General features: G+C 38.3%; 1 protein-coding gene across 1 annotated transcript; it reads left to right on the plus strand.

The window, feature by feature from the left end:
• Positions 1 to 365: 365 nt before the first annotated feature.
• LOC311282186 (uncharacterized protein) lies at positions 366 to 20232 on the plus strand. Its single transcript, XM_084395821.1, has 18 exons — positions 366 to 893; positions 986 to 1068; positions 1189 to 1345; positions 1506 to 1670; positions 1840 to 1965; positions 2324 to 2544; positions 2664 to 2677; positions 2774 to 2788; positions 6046 to 6278; positions 15259 to 15277; positions 16470 to 17857; positions 18091 to 18173; positions 18605 to 18761; positions 18888 to 19052; positions 19219 to 19344; positions 19642 to 19862; positions 19982 to 19995; positions 20092 to 20232. Exons 1-18 carry the CDS (start codon positions 429 to 431, stop codon positions 20121 to 20123), a joined length of 3684 nt encoding a protein of 1227 aa, XP_084251947.1. The 5' UTR covers positions 366 to 428; the 3' UTR covers positions 20124 to 20232.
• The last annotated feature ends 448 nt before the right edge of the window (positions 20233 to 20680 follow it).

Here is a 20680-nt window from a genome sequence, read left to right on the forward strand (position 1 = left end):
AATTTACTAAGTGACAGTGAAAAGCAGATATTTTAACATTTCCATTCTAACTTTGACAGTACAATAGCCCTATAGTTTTAGCGGGACAAACCATTTGCTTATAGTATAAAGCAAACTGTGAGAAAAAGACAGGTGTGGAAGAATTTCATAGATCAAGATTTGTGTCACAAATTCACCAACCTTGCATAACCTTAAATTGCATGACCTCTTTTTTCAGCTCTTAACTGACAAAGGGCGTTAAACTGGCACAAACCACTTTCACACACACCCTGCCTCCTTCTCCCATCGACAAAGTGCAGGACCCGCCCTGGGTTTCCATCTCTATAAGAGGTCAGAGCCAGGCTCAAAGGTGCCATTCTCACCTGGACAATCTACCAGTTTCCTTCAGTGTCCTCTCTGGGTTCATCTCATCTCTGCATTCATCCACCATGTCGTGCTCTCTCCGTTCATCATACTGCGGTCCCAGGACCATGACCTCAAAATCCATAGTTACTCCAATTAGCTATGGTACAGTAATTGCCTGTACACCTAAAGCCTACAGTGTGTGTGGCTATGATTTTGGAAGAAACCCTCGCATCTCCTGTTATCGCAACGTTGGTTGCTACCCAGATCTGCGTTGCAAAATTGGTGGAGGATTTGGTGGTTATGGCAGACTGAACAGTGGAGGATTGGGAGTCATGTTTGGGAACTATGACCACATCCAGCTGAATGAGAAGGCCACCATGCAGAGCCTGAACGACCGTCTGGCGTCCTACCTGGAGAAGGTGCGCTCCCTGGAGGCTGCCAATGCCGCTTTGGAGAGGCAGATCCGTGAGTATTATGAGAATAAGGGGCCGATCTGCCAGAGGGACTACAGCGCCTACTGGAACACCATCAATTGCCTGAAGGAAAAGGTACACGTGTACTTTCATAAGGGATGAAATGATGAAAAACTTAAGTATGCTCTACATTAATATATTTTTATATCAATGTTCTACATTGATAGATTGGAGCTGCTACCATCAACAACGCCAACATCCTCCTGCAGATCGACAACGCTAAACTGGCTGCTGATGACTTCAGGATGAAGTGAGTTCTCTTAAATAATATTCATCTGTAACCAATTTGGTAGCTTCAGCATCTTAACAGATTGTATTGGTCAAACATGATTGGTGAGTTTATTCCCCATCCTGCCACTCCACCAATTAGATATGAGCATGAGTTAGCAGTGCGGCAGTCTGTGGAGGCTGACATCGCCAACATGCGTCGCTTGCTGGACCAGATGACCCTGACAAAGGCCGACCTGGAGATGCAGATCGAGACTCTTCTGCAAGATCTAGCGTGTTTGAAGAAGAACTATAAGGAGGTCAGTTTGCCTGTAGCAGATTAAACTGTGAGTGGTCTTGACAGCTTGAGTCATGAGCAATGTAAGATGTGCTTAGAAAGAACTTGCAATAAAATGAAAATTTAGGAGCCATGTGTTAAAAAGAGTCAAGACCTGATGCATGAGTCATGTGTGGTTACAGGATTTGGAAGCACTGCTGTGTCAGTTGACAAACACAAAAGTGTGTGTGGAAGTGGATGCTGCTCCTCAGCAAGACCTGAACAAGGTTTTGGACGAGATCCGTTGTCATTACGAGACCATCATAGACAAACACCGCAGAGAACATGAGTGCTGGTTCAAAGAGAAGGTGAGACTTCAGCCTCTGTTTCTTTGATTCCTCTGGAGATGAATCTTAATTTGCCATCATATATAGTGGCAGACATTTGACATATTAAAACAGTAACAGTGCAATATGACAGTTTGCATTACAAATTATTATAGTTCTCATGTTGTGTGTGTTTCTTACTCTCTTTAAGACAGCACAACTGTGCAAAGATGTGGCCTGCCACACAGAGTGCCTAGAAACCTCTAGGTCACAGGTCTCAGATTTGCAGCGTACCTTGCAGTGTCTGGAGATCGAGCTACAGTCTCAGATCAGCATGGTGAGAAAATCATGTTTTACACGTGCATTAGCTAAACTAGCCTGAAAAATACAATTGGTTATGTGATTTGAGCTAGAATATCATGCATGACTGTTGAAATTTGAACAGATTTTAAAACACTGCATCATAAACTTGCCAATGTTTAAAGAGAAAAACGGGGTATCATACACTAAACCACTGAGGATCACACACTGACAAACTTTTATGTCATTTTAGTTATATTTCGGGTCTGTTATGAATATGGCCCCCGAGTGAACTGGCATGCCTTAAAGAGACTTTGGTGAGATAGGAGGAGGAATTATCTAGAAATTGTCTAGTAATCCTTTATTCCTTCTGCCTCTTGTCTTTACACACACAGAAAAGAGCACTGGAGTGCTCACTGTTGGAAACAGAGGCTAGGTACAGCGATATACTAGCAGGCTTTCAGAAGCATATCAACTCACTGGAGGCAGAGCTTTGTCAGGTGCGCTCTAGCATTGAGCAGCAGGGCAGAGACTATGATGTACTGCTGGACATCAAGAGCCGTCTGGAGCAGGAGATCGCCACTTACAGGTGCCTCCTGGAAAATCAGGGCGTTCAGTAAGTTTATCTTTTTATTTCAAACAACTGAACAACACAAGAATGGGGAAATGAGTGTTACGTGATGTTTTCTTCTGAAAGGACTTCACTAATGGACTAATCTTTTTTCCCACTTATAGGACTTACGGACAGGGTAAATAAAATCTCTCTTATTTTGTGGCTGTGGGGGTGATTTGGGTCAGCTTCAGATTGTATGTTATTTATTAATCTCTTTTTCTCTCCCTTTCAGGTGAGGTGATTGTGTGTACACCAGTCGAAACAGTCAAATGTACACAAGTCATTTGAACAACATCAAATGTAAACAAAGAATGTAACAAGGTTGTAATGCAGCTGTTTTAAACATTCTGTATTGACAGTCTTACAATTCAAAATTAAAGTTGAGAAGCACAGTTTTCTTCTGTCTTGATGTATTTCTTGTTAAAACAGGTAGCTTGGAAATCTCCAGAAAGTAAACTTTGACTATGTTTAACCCTTAAACAGGCAAGAGTGGGAAATGATTTCATATCATTTTTTATATCATCTGGACTTAAGTAAAACATATCCAAAAGAACTTTTTAAATATTTGATAAATTTTGGATTTTATGAGCTGTGACTCCCAGTTAACGTTGCCTGATTAGGGTATAAAAAAAGGACCAAGTCATTAATCTGTTAATTGTTACTGGCATTGCCACTGCATGTTTAAAACAATTATATCCTATACTTCAACCTGATCTAATGTTGACAAATTATATATCATTTGAAAGCTTACAAACTCAAGATTGTAAATTTAAACTTCCATAACTTTTTCATATTTAAATTTTTTTAAGTTACTTTTTCATTTTTTTTTAAACAAGATCAAACTTATGTACAAATAAACAGAGATTCTCAGAAATAAACACAAATAAACATTTTGAATTAATTTTGAATAAAAAAACAAAACAGTAAACGGGTACTGAATGTCACCCGCCATTCTGATGTTGCTGGTCTTTGGATTCATTTGGTGAGCGTATTGTCCTCTTTTTCTTTGAGGGCCTTCCATTTTATTTTTCATGGAAGTTTTGAAAACAATTTTGTGGGTTTTATACTTGTCTCAGAATCTGAAGAGTTTTCTGGTATCTGCTCTATACCTTTCATCCTCTTTTCTCTACTCTCATTCCTTCTACCATAAAATTAGCTAGGTGGGAAGCCCTGAAAGAAAATATCCAGTTAAAAATACTAAGATATAGTCACCTAGACATACTTATATCAGTTTTACCTGTACATTTTATAATTTGTAAAAAAATAAAAAATAAAAACTCAAAATACAAAGCTGGTCAAAATTAGGGTTAATCCCTTTTTTATACCCTAAACAGGCAACGTAACTCAGGTCAGGAGTCACATAGCCTACATTTCAAAACGTGCTAAATAACAACATGAACAACATATGAATTAATTTTCTTTTTCAACACCTTAAAACAATGTACAGTGAGAATCCAGAAATCACAATATATGATTTTTTAACTATTTATTTGTATGATACAGCTGCAAATAAGTATTTGAACACCTGTCTATCAGCTAGAATTCTAACCCTCAAAGACCTGTTAGTCTGCCTTTAAAATGTCCACCTCCACTCCATTTATTATCCTAAATTAGATGCACCTGTTTGAGGTCGTTAGCTGCATAAAGACACCTGTCCACCCCATACAATCAGTAAGAATCCAACTACTAACATGGCCAAGACCAAAGAGCTGTCCAAAGACACTAGAGACAAAATTGTACACCTCCACAAGGCTGGAAAGGGCTACGGGGAAATTGCCAAGCAGCTTGGTGAAAAAACGTCCACTATTGGAGCAATCATTAGAAAATGGAAGAAGCTAAACATGACTGTTAATCTCCCTCGGACTGGGGCTCCATGCAAGATCTCACCTCGTGGGGTCTCAATGATCCTAAGAAAGGTGAGAAATCAGCCCAGAACTACACGGGAGGAGCTGGTCAATGACCTGAAAAGAGCTGGGACCACCGTTTTCAAGGTTACTGTTGGTAATACACGAAGACGTCATGGTTTGAAACCATGCATGGCACGGAAGGTTCCCCTGCTTAAACCAGCACATGTCAAGGCCCGTCTTAAGTTTGCCAATGACCATTTGGATGATCCAGAGGAGTCATGGGAGAAAGTCATGTGGTCAGATGAGACCAAAACAGAACTTTTTGGTCATAATTCCACTAAACGTGTTTGGAGGAAGAAGAATGATGAGTACCATCCCAAGAACACCATCCCTACTGTGAAGCATGGGGGTGGTAGCATCATGCTTTGGGGGTGTTTTTCTGCACAGGGCGACTGCACTGTATTAAGGAGAGGATGACCGGGGCCATGTATTGCGTGATTTTGGGGAACAACCTCCTTCTCTCAGTTAGAGCATTGAAGATGGGTCAAGGCTGGGTCTTCCAACATGACAATGACCCGAAGCACACAGCCAGGATAACCAAGGAGTGGCTCTGTAAGAAGCATATCAAGGTTCTGGCGTGGCCTAGCCAGTCTCCAGACCTAAACCCAATAGAGAATCTTTGGAGGGAGCTCAAACTCCGTGTTTCTCAGGGACAGCCCAGAAACCTGACTGATCTAGAGAAGATCTGTGTGGAGGAGTGGGCCAAAATCCCTCCTGCAGTGTGTGCAAACCTGGTGAAAAACTACAGGAAACGTTTGACCTCTGTAATTGCAAACAAAGGCTACTGTACCAAATATTAACATTGATTTTCTCAGGTGTTCAAATACTTATTTGCAGCTGTATCATACAAATAAATAGTTAAAAAATCATACATTGTGATTTCTGGATTTTTTTTTTTTAGATTATGTCTCTCACAGTGGACATGCACCTACGATGACAATTTCAGACCCCTCCATGATTTCTAAGTGGGAGAACTTGCAAAATAGCAGGGTGTTCAAATACTTATTTTCCTCACTGTAACTCGTGGTTCACGTTGCCTGGTTTAGGGTTGAGAGTCCATTAAACTCTTATTTTATTTTAAGAGGCCCTTTTCAACAACTAATATTCTGATTGGGAGAGTCATACTATATTTCAATTGAATGTATGAATCAATGATAAAACACCTTGTGATTATGTTAGATTAATTAGAATTCCTTTTTTATAGTTGATAGGTTATAATAACAAAGTAGGCATTTAAACTTTATTTATGCACTTTATTTATTTAATATTAATTATGTATTCATATTAGGCTATTAATAGTAGGCTACTATTTGTTTAAATAATAGACAATATTTACATGTGTATATTTAAACAAAATAGTTTAAATATATATTTCTACATTTTTTTTTCTTTTTTTCTATTATTTATATCCTTGAGGTTTACAAATTTTAAAACAAAACTAATATTTTTGACAATAACATTAGGCTACTACTGACCTATTATAGGTTGATTTCATATCCGCCTGCAGCTGAATTCTTAACCCATCAATATTTGAGCAATAAAATGACGCTGGATAGACATAAACACAAAAAAGACTGGGTCTCGCTGTATTGCTCAGGCTGCACTGCAGTGTCTATTCACAGGTGCGATCCCACTACTGATCGGCACGGGGACTTTGACCTGCTCCGTCTCCGACCTGGGCCGGTTCACCCCTCCTTAGACGACCTGGTGATCCTGGGCTCCCCCAGGAGCACCATATCGATACCGATCTTAGTGCAGACACCCGATCGACATAGTCCACTGCAGTCCAGAACTCCTGAGCTCAAGCGATCCTCCAGCCTCAGCCTCCCAGTATCTTGGATTACAGGCGCGCGCCACTGCACCCGGCGAGAGCTGTGAGAATCAGCGCTGATACTGAATCTAGTGGCTCACAGCGACATCTACTGTATGAAAAAACAATACTAGGGAGCGATTAGGCAGGGTGAACTAAAGCACTTCACAATCTCTTTGGTAGCTATATATTGTTAAAGGTAAGTGGTACATTTCTTCAAATATTCTTTTTTTTTTTTTCATTGTTAAATTAATCAGCACAATACACAAAATTAAATCATAGCTGTTTAACCACATGTAGGCCCTAGCCCGACTTTTCCATCTAAGAGTAGCCCAGGGAGATATATATATAGCCTATATAAAAAAAATTTGGACACATTACAATTTTTATTATGTTTTTGGAAGAAGTCTCTTATGCTCATCAAGTCTGCATTTATTTGATCAAAATACAGGAAACAAAAAACAGTAGTCTAATGTGAAATATTAGCTATTACAAATTAAAATAATGGTTTTCTATTTGAATACAATTGTAACCTTTGATACTTTTTTTCTTTAGGGTTAGCCTATTTGATGAATAAAAAGTAAAAAAAAATAACAGTATTTATTTAAAATAGAAATCTTTTGTACCAATATACACAACCGTTCAAAAGTTTAGTGTCTGTAATTTTCTTTCTTTTCCTTTAAAAAAAGAAAAGAAATTAATAGCCTACTTTTATTCAGCAAGGATGTGCTAAATTGATAAAAAGTGATAGTAAAGACCCAAATAATTTCTATTTTAATGAAATGCTGTTCTCTTTAACTTTTTATTCATCAATGAATCCTGAAAAAAGTATCAAAGGTTCCCAAAAAATATTAAGCAGCACAACTGTTTCCATTATTGATAATAAATCGACTTTTGGTGCTGCATGGCTTTGTGTAGGCTACGGTATTGTTCCGAATATAAGACAACCCTGAATATAAGATGACCAAGATGTCAAGATGTACCTTTTGGGAAAAGGCTTTTTGAAGACAAAATCTTGTCTTTTAAAGAAAATTCTATATTTTACAATTATTTTCATATTGCATATATTTTTTATATTTATTTTTTGTATTTAAAGTGTGGTAAGCCTAAATACTGGTAAAATGTATCAACAACTGCCGGGTGCAGTGGCGTGTGCCTGTAATCCAAGATACTGGGAGGCTGAGGCTGGAGGATCGCTTGAGCTCAGGGGTTCTGGGCTGCTGTGGACTATGTCGATCGGGTGTCCGCACTAAGGTCGGTATCGATATGGTGCTCCTGGGGGAGCCCGGGACCACCAGGTCGCCTAAGGAGGGGTGAACCGGCCCAGGTCGGAGACGGAGCAGGTCAAAGTCCCCGTGCCGATCAGTAGTGGGATCGCGCCTGTGAATAGACACTGCAGTGCAGCCTGAGCAATACAGCGAGACTCAGACTTTTATGTGCACAGTTTTTCTGTGGGTGTCTAATAAAAAGCAGCAACAACAAATTAACACAAAATAAAACCCATATTGACCACATTAAATGATTCAGTCCAGTCTTCATTTATTATAATAAATTACTCAATTGTTCTCAATTGCTATACCCTGTTAGATACATTTACACCAATGCGTTATATTTTTTTTTATCACAAATTTAGATGTCAATCTTTTACAAATAGCCTATAATACATGTTTAATGATTAAACAGCTCAAAATCTATAGTTATAGCAAATGATTAATTGGTTAATAGATCATAAAAAAAAAAAAAAAAGTTAACCATAAAATTAACTAGAATAGATTAAGATAAATAGGCTACTCTTATGGTAGATTAAAGGTAGCCTATATTTGAAGAAAATGTACCACTTACCTTCAACAATATAGCTACCAAAGTGATTGTAAAATGCTTAAGTTCATCGGATCCTGTCTAATTGTTCCGTAGGGGAGAGCGGGGCACAACCTAACGCTTTTTGACTTTCTCAGTTTGTGTAAATCTACTTAGGGTTCAGAGTATTTATTTTTCCCAGATTAATTTCGCACATGTCTACAATTATGTGGTTTTGTTTTATTAACACAGTGTAGCCTATACTTTTTTCTTGATATAGGCTACCCCGAAAGAATGGAAGTGAAATGTGACAACATGCCCCATACATTGTAACATGACCATATGACAGCTGAAAATGCTATCTGATCTAATAAAAAAATATATACAAGACAAACTAGAATATTTTCTCAATAAAAATACAATTATTAACTTTTTCATATAAAATAATGGCATTTTTTAATAATTAAAAATAAAATAATTTTTGAGTTTGACAACAAACACACCTGAAAACACAGCTATACAGAATAGTATAAAACATAATAATAATTAATAATTTCTGATCATTGACTCTCAGTCTTTATTCACCTTTTTCTATTGTTTTCTCAATAAAATTCATAAAAGTAGGCTATAGAACAGAATAGCCTATAGTTCTAATTAGGGGCTCATTTCTAGATATAGTGTTGATATGGCAACTAGTAAATACACAAAGTTTTGTCATCCTTGCATGTGTGGAAGTATTTACAGTTTTTTACGATTGCTATGACAGATTTTTCAATACTTTTAACAATTTTCCAAAACTCTTAACACAGTTAGCACTACATCCGCCTGTGTAAGCTATACTATTAACACATTTCTTGTTGCTTTAACACAAAATGCATACAATTAACACAAATTTAAAATGCTTGAACTTCTTTTACACACAAGCTCAAACAAGACCAAAACAATGGATTTTTACTGCCAAATTTACCAATGCTTTCACACTGTATGTCAGAACAGATAACACCATGTTCTAAACCTAACCTTACAGGCTAAAGTCAAGGTAAACCGCTGTTTATATTGTGAACTGAAACACAAATATATCCCCTGTATTTTATTATATTCTTACTGAGAAACAGCTGATTGAATTATGCAAATAATTAGAAGATCTTTTTTTTTTTTTTTATTATTCTTCTGGTGCTTTTTCTGTTCGTATATTTTGTATTTTCACATTATTCCATTGCTAGTGAGAAACAGCTGATTAAAGTTATGCAAATATGGGACAATGTGACATTCCACCATTCCCGTCTAGTCACAGCCTGGTTTGACGCCCATCAGAGGATGATGTCCATTTCCCTTGCCCCTTACTTCCCTTTCCTCAAACCCATTGAGGAGTTTCCTCAGCCTGGAGATGAAAGGTTTTTGACCATAGTCCACAGGACCAAATGTCCCTCCTGTATGCAAAAGATGCTGCATACAAGACATCACAGCTGAATACTGCCAGGGGTGGATAAGGCATGTTACTGTAAAAGATTCATCCCAAGATGCCTTGCCAGGGAAGATATCAGGTGTGATGTGGATGAGAACATGTGGACAAATGCAGAAGACCGGGCAGATTAGAAGATGGCCTTTTCTGTTTGTATATTTTGTATTTTCACATACAGTAATACTGTAAATGGCAGCTATATTGCATATTTTTGTTATCTTGCAGAAATGTCCTGTTGCAAATAAAGCCGTTACAGCAGTAATTCTGTCTCTGTCTTCTTTTTTTCATAAACCATACATTCCATAAAGCTACTCTAAGAAGGGTCATTTATTTTGTTGTATTGAATTTCTGCTGCAAAAAAAACAACAAAATGCATTTACATTACAAACAAAACAAATATGTAGAGAGACTTCAAAAGAAACTGCAGTGCAAAACACAATCTATGATCAATACAATATCTATAGATATAATAGATATAGTATAATATATATATAGAATAATATGTCTGTTGTATAAGGGCAGACCTGACACATATAAAATAATGCAGTTTCTGTAATTCCATCTGTTAGTGTTTTTTATGACATTGTGCTATGATTGACTAAATGTTCCTGGTGGAAGAGAACATGTGTTAATGTTTTGGTAGACATGGTGTATTGTGTTAGTGTATTATTGTATTTTGAAAATTAGTTTTGCAGTTTAGTTTATAATGTGTGATTTTGAGCATGAAATTAACCGTTTTGCCAATTGTGTGTTTTAGGTGTGTTGGTGCGTTAAGAGTTTAGGAAACTTGTTAAATGTATTGAAAAATCTGTCATAGCGATTGTAAAAAACTGTAAAGCAAGGGTGTGGTTGTGCCCCGCTCTCCCCTATTTTGTTTTCATACACTAGATGTCGCTGTGAGCCACTAGATTCAGTATCAGCGCTGATTCTCGCAGCTCTCGCCGGGTGCAGTGGCGCGCGCCTGTAATCCAAGATACTGGGAGGCTGAGGCTGGAGGATCGTTTGAGTTTAGGGGTTCTGGACTGCAGTGGACTATGTCGATCGGGTGTCCGCACTAAGTTTGGTATCGATATGGTGCTCCTGGGGGAGCCCGGGACCACCAGGTCGTCTAAGGAGGGGTGAACCTGCCCAGGTCGGAGACGGAGCAGGTCAAAGTTCCCGTGCCGATCAGTAGTGGGATCGCGCCTGTGAATAGACACTGCAGTGCAGCCTGAGCAATACAGCGAGACTCAGTCTTTTGTGTGCATAGTTATTCTGTGGGTATCTAATAAACAGGAGCAACACAAAATATTGGCCAAATTAAATTATTCAGTCCAGTCCATTCTTTATTTATTATATTAAAGTAGCTATATTGTTCTCAATCGTGTTGCATTGTGGTATATGGAGCTGCCTGAAGTGTAGGCTACATACGAAGTAGACACGCTTCCTCGGTCAAAACCGAGGGAGCGAGGGTCTGTCCATATAAACTTCCCTCGTCCACTTCACGAAGTGGAACGCACTTCAAAATGGCGGCAGGGACATAGCATAAATATGATACCTTATAGACCTAATAGGCCAAAGAATTACTATATCAATATATTCAAAATAAGATTCAAAATAAAAGAAGAAAATAAAATTGTTTTCCTTCCCAGTGAGACAGTGACATATTCAACAGAAATGTATTTGCCTTTCTCTTATGTCTTTTTGTGGTATGTCATCACATACCATAAACAGCATGCACCACCATTAACAGGTGAGTCTAGCTCCTAATCTCATTTTACTGCCACGCACAGTCTTCAAAGAATTATTGCACATAAAAATACACATGGTTCTATTACAGTAAGTCAAGCTATTACTTATAGACATTCCATTGCTTTGTGTGCCCTTCACTAGCCTAAATCAGCTAAATTATTGAATTAGTCATTAAGTGTAATGAGCCTACTTGATTTGTCAGGTTGGTCACATGTACATTTACACTCATGTTCAAGGTATTTTTCTTGTCTGGTTCTTTCCTCGTATCCAACAGGGACCCCTCATTTTGAACATGCAAACACTTTGCAGTCTTTTTGTCTAACAGTCAACATAGGCCTACCAGTTAAAAATTTGGACACATTACAATTTTTATTATGTTTTTGAAAGAAGTCTCTTATGCTCATCAAGCCTGCATTTATTTGATCAAAATACAGGAAAAAACAGTAATGTGAAATATTAGCTATTACAAATTAAAATAATGGTTTTCTATTTGAATACAATTGTAACCTTGATACTTTTTTTCTTTAGGGTTAGCCTTTTTGATGAATAAAAAGTTAAAAAATAACAGTATTTATTTAAAATAGAAATCTTTTGTACCAATATACACAACCGTTCAAAAGTTTAGTGTCTGTAATTTTCATTCTTTTCCTTTATTTTTTTTTTTAAAGAAATTAATAGCCTACTTTTATTCAGCAAGGATGTGCTAAATAGATAAAAAGTGATAGTAAAGACCCAAATAATTTCTATTTTAATTAAATGCTGTTCTCTTTAACTTTTTATTCATCAATGAATCCTGAAAAAAGTATCAAAGGTTCCCAAAAAATATTAAGCAGCACAACTGTTTCCATTGATAATAAATCGACTTTTGGTGCTGCATGGCTTTGTGTAGGCTACGGTATTGTTCCGAATATAAGACAACTCTGAATATAAGATGACCAAGATGTCAAGATGTACCTTTTGGGAAAACGCTTTTTGAAGACAAAATCTTGTCTTTTAAAGAAAATTCTATATTTTACAATTATTTTCATATTGCATTTTTTTTTTTTTTAAGTGTGGTAAATAGTCTACTGGTAAAATGTATCAACAATCACATTCAGAAATAAACACTTTATGATATATAGCTACGATAAAAATGAACCATAAAAGTTCTCATTTAGATTTCACTATGTCTGATTTCTCAACTTTTATGTACAGTGACAGATGGCATGTAAAAAACACAGGTGTTTGATCCGCATTACCTGATTATCTGATCTAGGGGGGATATGAATGTTTTTTCTTAGGCCGATCACATAGCGCAGAAAAGACAGCATACTCTCTGTAGTCGGAGGGCAAGCGCTAATCCATTATGCTGCATCAAAGCAGCCGCTTCGAGGATATTGTCAGGCAGGCTGTAGCCTAAATAAGAAATGATGGGCCTCGTAATATTTTACAAATAGCCTATAATACATGATCAAACAGCTGAAAATATATAGCAAATGATTCATTGATTAAACTAAGATCACTCTATTAAACAAAATTAACCAGATGTAGCCTATTCAAACTTACGGAAGCCCTGAACCGCAACGTAAAAAAAAAAAAAAAAAGTATGTAAAAAAAAAAAAATTGTATGTAAAAAAAAAAAATTGTATGTAAAAAAAAAAAAGTATGTGTAAAAAAAAAAAAAAAATTGTATGTAAAAAAAGAAAAAAGTATGTGTAAAAAAAAAAAAAATTATGTAAAAAAAAATAAATAAAAGCTATCATTTCGAGATTAAAGTCGAAATGTTTCGAGATTAAAGTCGAAATGTTTCGAGATTAAAGTCGAAATGTTTCGAGAATAAAGTCTTCTGTAGAAGTTGTGTGTGTGTGCTTGCCGTTATTTCACATTGCCGCACAGGCATTCATGCGTGTGCGTGCGTGTGTGTGTGTGTGTGTGTGTGTAAATACATGCGCTTGTGAAGTCGAACTGCCGTCTATAATAGACACTGTACGTTCTGGATACATTTTAAGTGCATCATTCTGTATCCAATCATTTGGCCGGATCCCGTGATTTCCTCAAATATGATAACCACTGGTGGTTGAGGAAAGATTCCCTGAAATGATTGTAAAGCGCTTTTAAGTGTAGGCCTACAGTATATGAAAGCGCTATATAAATGCCTCATTCATGCATTCATTCATTCATTCATAAAGCTGGATATCTTGATCCAGTCTGACAGTATATTTTATAAAGTCCTATAGCCTAATGTCATGTTGGTAGACCTGTAGAATATCCCTTTGTTGAAAGCCCAGATAAAAGTAAAAAGCTATTATTTTGTGTAGATCCAGTTTACACACACACGCACGCACACGCATGAATGCCTGTGCGGCAATGTGAAATAACGGCAAGCACACACACAACTTCTACGGAAGACTTTATTCTCGAAACATTTCGACTTTAATCTCGAAACATTTCGACTTTAATCTCGAAACATTTCGACTTTAATCTCGAAACATTTCGACTTTAATCTCGAAACATTTCGACTTTAATCTCGAAACATTTCGACTTTAATCTCGAAAGATTTCGACTTTAATCTCGAAATGATAGCTTTTTTTTTACATAATTTTTTTTTTTGTTTACATACTTTTTTTTTTTTACAGATGATTATTATTTTTTTTACGTTGCGGTTCAGGGCTTCCGTACAAACTAACTAGAACAGATTAAGATAAATAGGCTTCATTTAAATGGAAAACTCAGGCTGGGGCCTATATGTGGTTAGACAGCTATATTTTAATTTTGTGTATTGTGTTGAATTCATTTCACAATTCTTTCTTAAAAATTAATTTTTGAAGAAATGTACCACTTACCTTTAACAATGTAGCTATCAAAGAGATTGTAAAATGCTTTAGTTCACCCTGCCTAATCGTTCCCTATTGTGTTTTCATACACTAGAGGGCGCGGTGAGCCACTAGATTCAGTATCAGCGCTGATTCTTGCAGCTCTCGCCGGGTGCAGTGGCGTGCGCCTGTAATCCAAGATATTGGGAGGCTGAGGCTGGAGGATCGCTTGAGCTCAGGGGTTCTGGACTGCAGTGGACTATGTCGATCGTGTGTCCGCACTAAGGTTGGTATCGATATGGTGCTCTTGGGGGAGCCTGGGACCACCAGGTCGTTTAAGGAGGGGTGAACCGGCCCAGGTCGGAGACGGAGCAGGTCAAAGTCCCCGTGCCGATCAGTAGTGGGATCGCGCCTGTGAATAGACACTGCAGTGCAGCCTGAGCGATACAGCGAGACTCAGTCTTTTGTGAGCAAAGATATTCTGTGGGTATCTAATAAACAGGAGCAACACAAAATAAAGCCTTATTGGCCAAATGAAATTATTCAGTCCAGTCCATTCTTTATTTATTATATTAAATTAGCTATATTGTTCTCAATCGTGTTGCAGTGTGGTATAGCATAGTGTACATAAGAAGTAGACTCGCTCCCTTGGTCAAAATCGAGGGAGCGAGAGTCTGTCCACATAAACTTCCCTCGTGCACTTCAAAATGGCGGCAGGGATTCCTAAGTGCTTAGGGAAGTTCGCAAGTGCGTGTCTAAAAGTGGACTGGAAAGCAGCCCAGGAAGAGTACAAGTGTGAATATTTTTTAGGACCATTTAACCTTTTCGAATCATGCCCATAGTAAAAGTATAAAAAAAAAATATCTGTGCTATCAGAGGCGAGCCCAGAATGATCTGGATCGTTTGAGAAATAATTTAATTTAATGAGTGAAATTGAAATATTATGAAGTGTACTGTATACCCTTTTCCTTATTTGCCTCATAGGCCTAAAGGTAATGTATGTCCTGGAGGCAGGACTAGATCCCAGCATTCACCAGCCTACATTATACAATATGATATATATGGACCTATAGGCCAGAGAATTACTAAATATCAATATATTCAAAATAAAAGAAGAAAATAAAAATGTTTTCCTTCCCAGTGAGACATTGACACATTCAACAGAAATGTATTTGCCTTTGTCTTATGCCTTTTTGTGGTATGTGATCACATAAACAGCATGCACCACCATTAACAGGTGAGTCTAGCTCCTAATCTCATTTTACTGCCACGCACAGTCTTAAAAGAATTATTGCACATAAAAATACACATGGTTCTATTACAGTAAGTCAAGCTATTACTTACAGACATTCCATTGCTTTGTGTGCCCTTCACTAGCCTAAATCAGCTAAATTATTGAATTAGTCATTAAGTGTAATGAGCCTACTTGATTTGTCAGGTTGGTCACATGTACATTTACACTCATGTTCAAGGTATTTTTCTTGTCTGGTTCTTTCCTCGTATCCAACAGGGACCCCTCATTTTGAACATACAAACACTTTGCAGTCTTTTTAACAGTATAAAATTAGCTGACTTAAGTCTTGAATCTGACAAACACACATACCGGTAACTTGCTGAGTTTCACATAAGCCTCCATATTAAAAGTAAATTCTGAGGAGAAATCTTTGGAAAAAAACGATTTCTTGTATTGAAATGAAGCCTCAAAAAGATTGAAAGACTTTTTAGATGGAGCAGGTTTGAATATCATTGGTGAAATCACAAACTTAAGCCTTATTTTCTGCTGAGACTGTTTTTTGGACTGATTTGATGTTTTAGGTCCAAGAAACCCCAGTGATATTTGTAAAAACAATAGCAGTAATTTCTAAATTAACTCTCATTTTATCATCAAATTATTTTAATAGGCCTCTCTGACCTTGCATGAAGATTAAGCTTTGTTGTTCTTAAGACTGTCTTTATTGTGAATGCATTAGTATGTTCAGTGACCTTTGAGTCACGTGTATAAATTAAACTCCACCCGAACTAACTCTCTGCTACTTGTTATGTCTTCATAGAGTATGAATTTTTTAAACTTACTCATAAGTGTCTGCATTATCCACTAGGGCACCATCTCTTATTCAGACATAAATACACACACACATACATTCCTTTGCAGTTTCCTCATTAGGGTGGAAACTCAACTCTCTGGTCATTGAGTACCAATACTGCTGGTGCTGGCTGCACGATCTGACACACACACACACACACACACACACACACACACACACCCATCAACAGAGTGTAGAACCCGCCCTCGAGCTGTAACTATATAACAGGACAGAGCTTGGTTCAAAGGCACCATACACTTCAGGACAACTCTAAAGACTTTTTGTGTCTTGTCTCTTTGGCATTCATCCCATTTCTGCATTGATCCACCATGTCATGCTCGAAAGCCTGCACCGAGACTTCTCTGAAGACCTGCTCTGAAACCTGCTCCATCACATGCCCTGACACCTGTCTGAAGACTTGCTCCGAGACCTGCTCAGACACCTGCCACAAACCCTGCTCCTTCACCTTCCCCGAGACCTGTCTGAAGACTTGCCCTGAGACCAGCTCCGAGATCTGCTCCAAGCCTTGCTCCTTCACCTTCCCCGAGACCTGTCTGAAGACTTACTCTGAGACCTGCTCTGACACCTGCCCCAAGCCTTGCTCCTTTACCTTCCCCAAGACCTGCCCCGAGACCTGCTCTGACACCTGCCCCAAGCCCTGCTCCTTCACCTTCCCCAAGACCTGCCCCGAGACCTGTCTGAAGACCTGCCCTGAGACCAGCTCCGAGATCTGCTCCAAGCCCTGCTCCTTCACCTTCCCCGAGACCTGCCTGAAGACTTGCCATGAGACCTGCTCTGACACCTGCCCCAAACCCTGCTCCTTCACCTTCCCCGAGACCTGTCTGAAGACATGCCCTGAGACCAGCTCCGAGATCTGCCCCAAACCCTGCTCCTTCACCTTCCCCGAGACCTGTCTGAAGACATGCCCTGAGACCTGCTCTGACACCTGCCCCAAACCCTGCTCCTTCACCTTCCCCGAGACCTGTCTGAAGACATGCCCTGAGACCAGCTCCGAGATCTGCCCCAAGCCCTGCTCCTTCACCTTCCCCGAGACCTGTCTGAAGACCTGCCCTGAGACCTGCTCTGACATCTGCCCCAAGCCCTGCTCCTTCACCTTCCCCAAGACCTGCCCTGAGACCTGTCTAAAGACTTGCCCTGAGACCTGCTCTGAGATCTGCCCCAAGCCCTGTTCATTCACCTTCCCCAAGACCTGCCCCGAGACCTGTCTGAAGACTTACTCTGAGACCTGCTGTGACACCTGCCCCAAACCGTGCCCTGAGACCAGTTCCAAATCCATAATCATTCCCCGTCATTGTGATACAGTTGCACCCAAAGCCTACAGTGTTTATGGCTGCGGTTTTGGAGGAAGGACGCGCATCTCTTCCTGCTCTTTTCCTTCGAATACTTGCTCCCCATGTCCACCATACAGAATTGATGGAGCATACAGATGTCATGGCGGACTGTACAGTGGAGGACATGGTGAAAGATTTGGTGCAAGAATCATGGCTGGAGGGTGCTATGGAAGAGATTATGACTACCTCCAGAAGACCGAGAAGGCCACCATGCAAAACCTGAATGACCGTCTGGCGTCCTACCTGGATAAGGTGCACTTTCTGGAGACTGCCAATGCCACTCTGGAGAGGCAGATCCGCGAGTACTATGAGAAGAAGGTGCCGATCTGCCAGAGGGACTACAGTTGCTACTTGAAAACCATTGATTGCCTTCAGGAAAAGGTACAGCATGGAAGTTTTGAGACAATTAAGGGTGTCTGAAATCTGAGATTCTAATAAATATGGCACAGATTCCTGATTCAGATTCCTGTGAACTGAAATATCACTGCATATAAAAACAGTTAGCAGTAACACAATGTAAATAGTATTGATAAGAAAATAGACAAATACATAATGTTTGTTTCAAAGTTATAAATGAGCTACATTGATAGTTTTGTCAATGCTCTTCATTGTAGATTAAAGATGTTACCATCAACAACGGCAAAATCCTCCTACGTATCGACAACGCTAAATTGGCTGCTGAGGACTTCAGGATAAAGTGAGTTCTCTAAAGGCATTTTCAAATCTAGTTCTTTTCATACTTTTCTAAAGGCAAATAAAAACAGAATGATAAGCTATAAATTGTGTTCCTTTTTCGCGTAAGTAAACAGTAAGGTGTATTACTTTTTTAAAGACAAAATAAAACAGAATAGAATGGAAAATTAGTCCTTCAAAGTGAAGCACAACCTCTGGCTGGCACATATACTGTATAAACACAAATGTATACAAGCAAATGTACGTACACGTACATACATACATATACAGATGTTCATTTGAACAGATGTAATCCAGATACAATATTTTTACCCTAATCTTTTAAATTTAACAATAGTTAAAGTTGTGTTGCTATATAGATTTTTGTTTGTACATAGATCATTGTCAAGTTTAGACATGATAATTTCATTCCCCTCCGACCTTTTCACCAATCAGATATGAGAATGAGTCGTTGATACGGCAGTGTGTGAAGGCTGACACTGATAACCTGCATTGCATACTTGATAAGACATGCCTGGCAAAGGCCGACTTGGAGAGGCAGACCTGCGCTCTGCAGGAGGAGCTGGTTTATTTGAAGAAAAGTCACCAGGAGGTTTGTAGCAGTTTGCCTGTAGCAAAATAATCATATGAAGATGTTGTATGTTTTTAAATGAAGATGGAAGCAATAACTTAAATTCACAATTTAAAGCCATAATGCTTGAACTATGTGTGCTTGCAGGATGTGGCAGCACTACTGTGTCAGTTAACAAACACAAAAGTGTGTGTGGAAGTGGATGCTGCTCCTCAGCAAGACCTGAACAAGGTTTTGGAAGACATCCGTTGTCATTATGAGACCATCATAGACAAACACTGCAGAAAACAGGAGTGCTGGTTCAAAGAGAAGGTGAGACTTCTAATTCCTCTACATGTGAACACTAATTAGCCATAATAGTGGCAGACTTTTGATTTTAAATAGCAGTTTGGAGTGGTATTAAAACAGTGAAACAATAGTTCAGTGAATCACGAGTTAAATAGCTCACTTAATATGTGTGTTTGTGACTCTCTTTAAGATGGCAGATCTGTGTAAAGATGCTGCCACCAACACAGAGTTCCTAGAAACCTCTAGGTCAAAGATCTCAGATTTGCGATGTACTTTGCAGACCCTGGAGATCGAGCTGCAGTCTCAAATCAGCAAGGTGAATAATACATCATCTGAGGCATGAAAAAGGCGTAACTAATGTTAAATGTTGAGTTATAATATTTTCTCACATATGTGCGTTTTAATCCATGACTTCCAAAACTAAATTAAGGCAAAGTGGACAGTAAAGCAGTAGCTGTTGTTTGCAATCCTAAAGAATGCCAAAAGTTTTCAGCCTTGTTCTTTAGATGCATTTTTTAGCTAGCTGTTATGTCTTTGTTTTGTTCTATTCAAGTGAACTGTTTTTGGATTAATTTTTCTTTTTTCTTTTTGACTGTTCTCATCACACACACAGAAAGGAGCACTGGAGTGCTCACTGTTGGAAACAGAGGCTAGGTACAGTGATATACTAGCAGGCTTTCAGAAGCATATCAACTCATTGGAGGCAGAGCTTTGTCAGGTGCGCTCTAGCATTGAGCAGCAGGGCAGAGACTATGATCTACTGCTGGACATCAAGAGCCGTCTGGAGCAGGAGATCGCCACTTACAGGTGCCTCCTGGAAAATCAGGGCGTTCAGTAAGTTCATCTTTTTATTTCAAACAACTGAACAACACAAGGATGGAGAAATGAGTGTTACGTGATGTTTTCTTCTGAAAGGACTTCACTAATGGACTAATCTTTTTTCCCACTTATAGGACTCAAGGACAGGGTAAATAAAATCTCTCTTATTTTGTGGCTGTGGGGGTGATTTGGGTCAGCTTCAGATTGTATGTTATTTATTAATCTCTTTTTCTCTCCCTTTCAGGTGAGGTGATTGTGTGTACAACGCCAGTCTAAACAGTAGTCAAATGTAAACAAGTCATATTGAACAACATCAAATGTAAACAAAGAACTTAACGAGGTTGTAATGAACATTCTGTATTGACAGTCTTACAATTCACAATTAAAGACCAGTTGAGAAGCACAGTTTTCTTTTCTGTCTTGATGTATTTCATGTTAAAACAGGTAGCTTGGAAATCTACAGAAAGTTTTGACTATGTTTAAGAGTCCATTAAACTCTCATTTTATTTTAACAAGCCTTTTTCAAATATTGATATTCTGACTGGGAGTTCTCAAAATTCAATCCCAATATTTTAGTTTCTATATTTAGATTATTCACTCAATGGAATGTATGAATCAATAATAAAACACCACCTTGAGATTATGTTAGATGAATTAGAGTTCCTATTTCATAGTTAAGAGGTTATAATAACATACTTTATTAAATATTAATTATGTATTTATGTTAGGCTATATTAATAGTACTATTTTTACATGTTTAAATGATAGACAAGATTTACATGTGTAAACAGAATCGTTTAAATATATATTTCTACATTTATTAAGTTGGCTTG

The sequence above is a fragment of the Rutilus rutilus genome, assembly GCF_951802725.1.
Source record: "Rutilus rutilus genome assembly, chromosome: 22".
Classification (NCBI taxonomy): domain Eukaryota; kingdom Metazoa; phylum Chordata; class Actinopteri; order Cypriniformes; family Leuciscidae; genus Rutilus; species Rutilus rutilus.

Coding starts and splice junctions, on each gene's coding strand:
- LOC311282186 (XM_084395821.1), top strand. CDS start 429: ATGTCGTGCTCTCTCCGTTCATCATACTGCGGTCCCAGGACCATGACC. Junction 17,858..18,090: donor TTGATTGCCTTCAGGAAAAG/GTACAGCATGGA, acceptor TCTTCATTGTAG/ATTAAAGATGTTACCATCAA. Junction 19,345..19,641: donor TGCAGTCTCAAATCAGCAAG/GTGAATAATACA, acceptor TCACACACACAG/AAAGGAGCACTGGAGTGCTC.